The following is a 9733-nucleotide window of genomic DNA, read 5'->3' on the forward strand; positions in this document are numbered from 1 at the left end:
TCGACTGCTGGCTGTCCAGATCGATGGAGTGTCCTTCACTAAACTACTACTAGAATAGGAACGTGTTTGCTGAAGAGTAAGAGTTCCACTGTGGACATGTTGAGGATCAGGTGTCTGAGTCTTCTGAGAGAAGATGTTGTGTGGGGAGCTGTAGTTATGGGTCTGGAGCTTGAGAAGAGGTCCAGGTCATACCTGTAGATTTGTGAGTCCTCCTCCCATGGATGGCAGTTGCAACCGTGGGTATGGATGGAGTCACCTGTGTAGAGCAGTGCTGTCCAATAGAAATAAAATTACATATGTGGCTGGTATTCTACGTTTTCTAGTGGTTACATTAGAAAAGGAAAAAAGCAGGTGAAATTTATATTTCTTAGCCTAGAATATAAAAAGAAATAATCATTTCTATTTGTCATCAATACTAAAGAGTTGAGCTATTTTAAATTTTGTACTAAGTCTTGGAAATTGGGTATGTATCATTTTACACCGATCACATCTCAGTTTGGACATTTCAGATGCTCAATAGCCATCCACACGCAGCAAATGGTTACTGTTTTGAACAATGCAGATCTAGAGAGACAACTTCAAATGAAAAGAAGAGAAGGCCTTGGGGCTGTCCACTGAGGGGTCTGATGTTTAATTTTCTTGTCTAGGGAGAAGAGAATGAGCTTAGCCTTTTTTTTTTTTTTTTAAACCGTCTTAGTTTTTTTTTTTTTTTTGGCCCCAGGAGGTGGGGGAGATAACTTTAACTATGAGTAGATTTAACTCTCTCTTTATTTTAGTATCTTTGAGACTTAGAGCATTTCTCTGTAATATATTTCAGTAAATAACTTAGCATAAACATCATGTTGTTAATTTTAATTGCATTGCTATACAATATTTTTAGGATGTAGATTTCAATCTTACTCTAATGTTAAAATACTACTAATAATGTATTAGATGTATATAATGTTTCACAGCTCTTACAGTTTTCATATGCATTTATCTTACCTTAAAAAGAGTAACTATAAATGAGTTAGTGCCCCAAAGAGGAAATAAGCAGTTTTACTTTTTCCTAGTTTCTTTCATTTTTAATATAAGTGGAATATAATTAGAAAGAAGTTTAAGAACATGTGATTATATCACCTCCCTAAACCAGGCTGGGAAGAGGGTTTTCTTATCTTTACTCTTAAGTTTGCTGTAGTATTGACAGCAGGAGACCAGTGTCTGTCCTCAACCATAATTTATTTTTTTCTTTCAGGACAACATAGGGGAGCTTGATCTTGATAAACAATCTGAACTTAGAGCTTTAAGGAAGAAAGAACTAGATGAGGAAGAAAGTGTTAGGAAAAAAGCTGTGCAGTTTGGAACCGGCGAACTGTGTGATGCCATCTCTGCAGTGGAAGAGAAAGTGAGCTATGTGAGACCTTCAGATTTTGAAGAAGCCAGAGAGCTTTTCTTAATGGGTCAGCACTATGTTTTTGAGGCAAAAGAGTTCTTTCAGATTGATGGTTATGTCACTGACCATATTGAAGTTGTCCAGGACCACAGTGCTCTGTTTAAGGTGCTTGCATTCTTTGAAACTGACATGGAGAGAAGGTGCAAGATGCATAAACGCAGAATAGCTATGCTAGAGCCCCTAATTGTGGACCTGAATCCACAGTATTATTTGTTGGTCAACAGACAGATTCAGTTTGAAGTTGCACATGCTTATTATGATATGATGGATTTGAAGATTGCCATAGCTGACAAGCTGAGGGATCCTGATTCACACATCGTGAAAAAAATAAATAGTCTTAATAAGTCAGCAATGAAGTACTACCAGCTCTTCTTAGACTCCCTGAGAGACCCAAATAAAGTATTTCCTGAGCATATAGGGGAAGATGTTCTTCGCCCTGCCATGTTAGCTAAGTTTCGAGTTGCCCGTCTCTATGGCAAAATCATCACTGCAGATCCCAAGAAAGAGCTAGAAAATTTGGCAACATCACTGGAACATTACAAATTTATTGTTGATTACTGTGAGAAGCACCCTGAAGCTGCCCAGGAAATAGAAGTTGAACTAGAACTTAGCAAAGAGATGGTCAGTCTTCTTCCAACAAAAATGGAGAGGTTCAGAACCAAGATATCCCTGACTTAATAATCCTTGTTTTTAATGACAGAAAATGTGCACTAATGGATTTTTTTCCCCTTATTCAAACAGGCCCAATTCCATTATGATGTATAACTTCATAGCCAGATGAGTGCTGTTTGAACTTGAAATAGACCAATTGAGTTTTTGCTAGGACCTTAATCAACAATTAATAATTTATACCTAACTATGTAAATAAATTGCCTTGTCAAAGTGACATGTGATTGGTATTTAGATTGCTCGTTTCCTATTTAAATATAAACCTTTTCTGCCTCATTTTCTAAAAGTAGGTTCTTTGTTGGCTAATACTTGATGGATTCATTAAAAGGAAAAATGCTGGGTAATATACCTGGTGGGCAAGCTGTTACTGTATTAAAGTTGAAAAAATCACTTCTTGTAGTTATTCTTCCCAAAATATTTGCTTTCCTAAATTCCCAAAGAAATCTTTCCCTTCTGGAATATTAAAAAACTAAGTTATGTTGTAAAATATTGTAGTTTGTTTCATTATAGAGGAAGAAGGCCATGTTGGAAATATAATAAATTGACTTGCTTCACTAATAAAAGCTTCCATTTATTCTTTTGTCTTCTTGTAAGAGTTGGTTTATTTTTGATACTTCAAAGGGTATTAGCTTATTTGAAGCCAGAGAAGAATATTTCTTTGGTAACATTGTATAGAGAGAACACATTAAAACATTCATTGAATACACTTTTTGAAATACTACTATGTTCCAGAAAAATTTTATTGACTGCAGTTTCTCAGAGGATCCTAGTATATCTATTAAGCTTTAAGCACTGTTGAAAAAAGATATGCAAATAACAGTTAGTATATGTCATTTTAAGTGGTTGCAGAATTGAAATGAAGTCGCTATCCAGTGCAAAAATCAAGATCAGTTGTAAAATTTGATACAGAGAATAGCTCTGTATGTTGACCTAGTCCTAAGCCTTCTGAAGCCAAGTCTAAGATTCGGTAACATGTATGTATGTGTGGTAAATACCTTGCTTTTCCTTTGAGATCAGTTTGCCAGGAAAAGAAGGTCTTTGAGTATAACAGCAGTGTGTAATTCACTCAATATTTAATATTTATTAAATGTCTCCTGTGGATCGGGCACTGTTCTCGGTTTTCTAGGCTTAGCGGATACAATAATGAACAAGATCAGCAAGATCCTGTTCTCATGGAGCAGGTAAATAGATAAGAGGATTTCAAGTCATGAATGCTATTAAGAAAGGAACCAGAATCTGAGGTTTCATGGGAAGTGGTGCGACAGTGATCTGAAAGGCCACTGAAAAGGTGGAAAGTGACAGTGAGCCGAGAACTAAACGGCCAGAAAGGGGCAGCAAAGTAAAGATTCTTAGGTAGAGTGCTCCAGAGAATGCTAGGCCCTCAGGCTGGCTCCAGCTTAGGAAGGAGTTTTGCATTTTAGAAGATGGGAAAGGCCAGTGTGGCTGGAGCAGATGAGGTGGGAGTAGAATGGGGTGGGGCAGGAGTAGGGAGTCCAGATGGAGAGGGCTTTGTAGATTGTAGAGAGAAGGGAGAGGCACCAAAGGGGAAGCATGGAGACAAGTTCTATTAGGATTAATCCGAATGGTTTGGACCAGGGTCATCAAGTAGGGATGGAGAGAAGTGGATAAGTTCATTATGTGCTTTGGGAGTAGAATCACAGGACATGCCAGAGGATTACGTGGAAGGCATGAAGGGGAAAGGAGAATCAAGAAGCATATTAAGTTGAAGTATGCAGGTGAAGCACATTTCTATGAGGGAGATGTGGGGTTAGAATTAAGAGTTCTATTCAGGTCATACTGAGTTTAGGATATTAAGATGCTTGAGATGGGATGATTCCTAACACCCCCCTTTAATCAAACTTTAAAAGGAAAGTGAAGAGGGTCAAGAGGCAAAGAGGGGAGGGAGGTTTGGGGTAGTGAGATGGCTCTGCATCTCAGCTACTCGCATTTCTTCATCTCTCTTGAAAACTGATTCTAGAACAAGTCCCCCTGTTATGAGCCTTTCTTGATATAGCCATTTTGCTCTCAACCTTAGTCAACCTCATAACTTCATTTTAAAGTCGCTCATTAGCTTGCTTAACCAATACTGATCTTTCTCTGTGCTGCTCACTGTGCTAAGCTCTAGAATATGGTCTATAAGGCACAGCCTCTTAAATCCTGATAGCTTTTCCTCTTCCCAACTGTGTTATTCAACTTGAGTTCAAGAGATAAAATTCAAGTGTAACAGGCATTAGTCTTAAAACCAGTCTTTATCCTAATAACCATCAACATACTTTGCTATTTGTCATTTGCTGTCTATAGTGACTTTTCATATTTTAAAACATTGTCTTTAGTTAACAGCAGAAAATCTCACTGGCTGCTTTGCGTCCGGCACTATATTCATGTAGCCTGTTCCACAAACTGCTTTCCCTGAGCACGGCTTCCTAGAGACATCTGCCCTCCGAGACTTCGTTGCTTCTCTGGATTAGTAGTTCTCAAACTTTTTGGTTGCACGGCCCCTTTGCACTTAAAATTGAGGATGCCAGAGAGCTTCTGTTTATGTAGGTTATATCTCTCGATGTTTATCCTATTTGAAATTCGATTTAAGGAAATTTTAACAATTTATGTTAATGACAAATCCATTGGATTTAAACAATTTTATGAAAAACTTATTTTCCAGAAGAAGTGGAGTATTTTACACTTTTGCAAACATCTTTAATATCTGGCTTAATAGGAAACAGGTTGATTCTCATAACTGGTGTGATATGTCATGTAGCCTTTGGAAAACTCCACTGTACATTTATGAGAGTGTAAGTGAAAAAAATAATGTCTTCTTATTATGAAGCTAGTTTCATGGGATCTCCTGTCCCAGTCTGAGGTCCCCTGAACCCCTACCTTAAGAACTGCTGCCCTACTTAATCTCCAAAATATACAAACAGCTCATACAACTCAGCAACACCACCAAAAAAAAATCCTAATCAAAGAATGGGCAGAAGACCTAAATGGACATTTCTCCGAAAAGACTACAGATGGCCAATAGGCACATGAAAAGATGCTCGACATCACCAATTATTAGAGAAATGCAGATCAAAACTACAGTCAGGTACTATCTCACACCAGTCAGAATGGCCATCATTAAAAAGTCTACAAAAAAAAAAGTCTACAAATAACATGCTGGAGAGGGTGTGGAGAAAAGGGAACCCTCCTACACTGTTGGTGGGAATGTAAGTTGGTGCAGCCACTGTGGAAAACAGTATGGAGGTTCCTCAGAAAACTAAAAATCAAATTACCGTGATCTAGCAATCCTACTCCTGGGCATATACCCAGAGAAAACCATAATTCAAAAAGACACATGCACCCCAATGTGCACTGCAACACTATTTACAATAGCCAGGTCATGGAAGCAACCTAAATGCCCATCGACCCATGAATGGATAAAGAAGTTGTGGTACATATATACAGTGGAATATTACTCAGCCATAAAAAGGAACGAAACTGAGTTATTTGTAGTGAGGTGGATGGACCTAGAGACTGTCACACAGAGTGAAGTCAGAAAGAGAAAAACAAATACCGTATATTAATGCATGTATGTGGAACCTAGAAAAATGGTACAGATGAACCGGTTTCTAGGGCAGAAGTTGAGACACAGATGTAGAGAACAAACATATGGACACCAAGGGGGGAAAACCGCGGTGGGGTGGGGATGGTAGTATGCTGAATTGGGCAATTGGGATTGACGTGTATACACTGATGTGTATAAAATTGATGGCTAATAAGAACCTGCAGTATAAAACAAACAAAAACAACTAATAAACTTTCTTTGGGTTATTTGTATGGAAATATGTTAATAAATGTTTCAGACATTACATGAAATTTCTGAAAATCTTATATGTTCTGGTATAATGTTATAAGTCAATTCTAGTTATTACTTTAAAATGTATATCTCAGAAATAACTAAAATTTCCTTGTCAATTGCATTATTATGAACTTTCATCAAATCTTTAACCGTGGTCATTTTTAAGTCTTTTGTCATTTACAGACAGTTCTGGGTATACTCTGTTGCTTTTGCAAAAATGTTCCTATAAAAGGGTTTCATCTTCAAGGAATTCATGGAAGAGACTCTGACAAGTACAGGTTTCTGGTAACTGACTGTACTGCTGAACTGAATGAAGAAGCATTTTCAGAACTCTAATGGAAAACTGATGAATTCATAAAAGTGCTAACAAAAGCTCAAGATAAAAAAAATTACATGGGACTGAGTGAACTGATGAGGATAATTACAATTTTTGTGACTTTCTGTTTGAATAAAAATAATAATAATTTAAAAAAATAAAATAAATCCCACAAGGACTCAGAGGCAAAAAATATACAAATCAATTTTCACTGCAAAGTAAAGGAGCTGTTACGTTGGAAGGTTCCTGGACTGAATGTCAATATTATGACATAGTATGAGTGTGTTTCGTGTTTGGTAATTGCAGTCATTGTTGCTTTTGTTGTAGTCATCCATTTACAATGCTTGGTGTCAGTTTATTTATCTCTTGTAAAATAAAATGCAGTGTGTGTGGGGGAAAAAAAAAAGAAAGAAAAGCTACTTATACCCTAATGAACATTGCAGCACTGTTTACAATAGCCAGGACATGGAAGCAACCTAAATGTCTGTCAACAGAGGAATGGATAAAGAAGTTGTGGTATATATATATATATATATATACACACACACACACACACACACACACACACAATGGAATACTACTCAGCCATAAAAAAGAATGATATAATGCCATTTGCAGCAACATGGATACAACTAGAGATTATTATACTAAGTGCAGTAAGTCAGCAAGAGAAAGACAAATACCATATGATATCACTTATATGTGGAATCAAAAATATGGCACAAATGAACCTATCTACACAACAGACGCACAGAACAGACTGGTGGTTGCCAAGGGAGGGCAGGTGGGGGGGGAAGGACTGGGAGTTTGGGGTTAGTCGATGCAAACTATTATTTAGAATGGATTAGGGACTTCCCTGGTGGTCCAGTGGTTTAGAGTTCGCCTTCTAATGCAGGGGGTGCGGGTTCGATCCCTGGTCAGGGAGCCAAGATCCCACATGCCTCCCGGCCAAAACAACCAAAACATAAAACAGAAGCAGTATTGTGACAAATTCAATAAAGACTTTAAAATAGAATGGTTAAACAACAAGGTCCTTACGTATAGCACAGGGAACTTTATCCCAATCTCCTGGGATAAACCATAATGGAAAAGAATATAAAAAAGAATGTATACATGTGCCTAATTGAGTCACTTTGCTGTACAGCAGATGTAACACAACATTGTAAATCAACTATATTCCAATTGAAAAAAAAACAAACCTGCAGCCCTATAGCCTGCACTACGTTGGGCAAGGTGCAGAGTGGATGCTGAGGGTTAGTTTAGGAAAGTAATGTGGCTGCAGTGGCTGGTCTAGGTCTCCCATCCAAAGAAAAAATAGACTTCTCTACTATTTAGTGCACATTGGTTTTGGGTGAGTCAAGAGTCATGGCAATGTCATGGCTTTATTATTTTATCATGGAATGTACTGGGTTTCTTGGCAATGCTGGGGTTTTTTTTTTTTAACAACTTTATTGGAGTATAATTGCTTTACATTGTTGTGTTAGTTGCTACTGTATAACAAACCGAATCAGCTATATGTATACATATATCCCCATATCCCCCCCTCTTGCGTCTCCCTCCCTCCCACCCCTCCCTATCGCACACCTCTAGGTGGTCACTAAGCACAGAGCTGATCTCCCTGTGCTATGTGGCTGCTTCCTAGCTGTTTTACATTTGGTAGTGTATGTATGTCCATGCCACACTCTCACTTCGTCCCAGCTTACCCTTCCCCCTCCCTGTGTCCTCAAGTCCATTCTCTACGTCTGTGTCTTTATTCCTGTCCTGCCCCTAGGTTCTTCAGAACCTTTTTTTTTTAGATTCCATATATATGTGTTAGCATATGGTATTTGTTTTCCTCTTTCTGCCTTACTTCACTCTGTATGACAGACTCTAGATCCATCCACCTCTCTACAAATAACTCAATTTCATTTCTTATTATGGCTGAGTAATACTCCATTGTATATATGTGCCACATCTTCTTTATCCATTCATCTGTCGATGGACACTTAGGTTTCTTCCATGTCCTGGCTATTGTAAATAGTGCTGCAATGAACAGGCAATGCTGGGTTCTTTAATACTGTTTTATCTGCTTGAATTCTGTCAAAGCTGTTTCATTGTTGTTTTCATCCCTATTACTGTAGAGTCACTGAAAGGTAACAGAAGTTCTCCCTTACCTAGACAGTTGGTTCATTATTCTGGGATAGTTTTGCAAAATCTTACATGAAATACATATGCCCAGAACGCTTAGAAGTGTTGGCAGCATGACAGAATTTGGGCAAGAGGCATAGGGTTATTTTAAATAGACTTTTGTTCTTTTGCTCACTCCTAAAACTAATTATTGAGGCAAAGAGTATATACTGAGCTAATAAAAAGTGGGATTTTTTTTTTTTTTTTTTTTGCGGTACACAGGCCTCTCACTATTGTGGCCTCTCCCGCTGCGGAGCACAGGCTCTGTTCGCGCAGGCTCAGCGGCCATGGCTCACGGGCCCAGCCGCTCCACGGCATGTGGGATCTTCCCAGAACGGGGCACAAACGCGTGTCCCCTGCATCGGCAGGCGGACTCTCAACCACTGCGGCGCCACCAGGGAAGCCCAAAAGTGGGATTTTTGATACAAGAGTCCTTTGCCATTTTCTTTTCAGTCTTGCTAGATTTACATATATACAATGGACAATCACACAGCCATTAAAAAGAATGAAATAATGCCATTTGTAGCAACATGGATCGTCCTAGAGATTACCATACTAAGCGGAGACAAATATCATATGTTATCACTTATACTAAGTATATACTTATACCATACTAAGTCAGACAAATATCATGTTATCACTTATATGTGGAATCTGAAAAAATGATACAAATGAACTTATTTACAAAACAGAAACAGACTCACAGACTTTGAGAAAAAAATTATGGTTACCAAAGGGGAAAGGTGGGAGGGAGGGATAAATTAGGAGTTTGGGATTAACATATATACACTACTATATATAAAATAATCAACAAGGACCTACTGTATAGCACAGGGAACTCTACTCAATACTCTGTAACGGCCTATATGGGAAAAGAATCTAAAAAAGAGTGGATAACTTCAGACCTAGAGACACATACAGACTGAAAGTAAGGGGGTGGAAAAAGATATTCCATGCAAATGGAAACCAAAAGAAAGCTGGAGTAGCGATTCTCATATCAGACAAAATAGACTTTAAAATAAAGACTATTAGAAGAGACAAAGGACACTACATAATGATTAAGGGATCGATCCAAGAAAAAGATATAACAATTGTAAATATTTATGCACCCAACATAGGAGCACCTCAATACATAAGGCAAATACTAATAGCCATAAAAGGGGAAATCAACAGTAACACATTCATAGTAGGGGACTTTAACACCCCACTTTCACCAATGGACAGATCATCCAAAACGAAAATAAGGAAACACAAGCTTTAAATGATACATTAAACAAGATGGACTTAATTGATATTTATAGGACACTCCATCCAA

General features: G+C 38.0%; 1 protein-coding gene across 2 annotated transcripts in view; it reads left to right on the plus strand.

Moving 5' to 3' along the window:
• KIFBP (kinesin family binding protein) overlaps positions 1-2681 on the plus strand; it is a 38194-nt gene extending 35513 nt beyond the window's left edge. For both annotated transcript variants that reach the window (XM_022590741.3, XM_022590742.3), the window contains exon 7: positions 1235-2681. In XM_022590741.3, coding sequence (XP_022446449.1) covers positions 1235-2110 — 876 coding nt within the window. In that variant the 3' untranslated portion in view covers positions 2111-2681. The remainder of the gene's footprint in view (positions 1-1234) is intronic.
• Positions 2682-9733: the final 7052 nt, after the last annotated feature.

This window comes from Delphinapterus leucas, chromosome 16, assembly GCF_059928025.1.
Source record: "Delphinapterus leucas isolate spDelLeu-1000000601 "Yukka" chromosome 16, BTC_Dleu_Yukka2, whole genome shotgun sequence".
Taxonomy (NCBI): domain Eukaryota; kingdom Metazoa; phylum Chordata; class Mammalia; order Artiodactyla; family Monodontidae; genus Delphinapterus; species Delphinapterus leucas.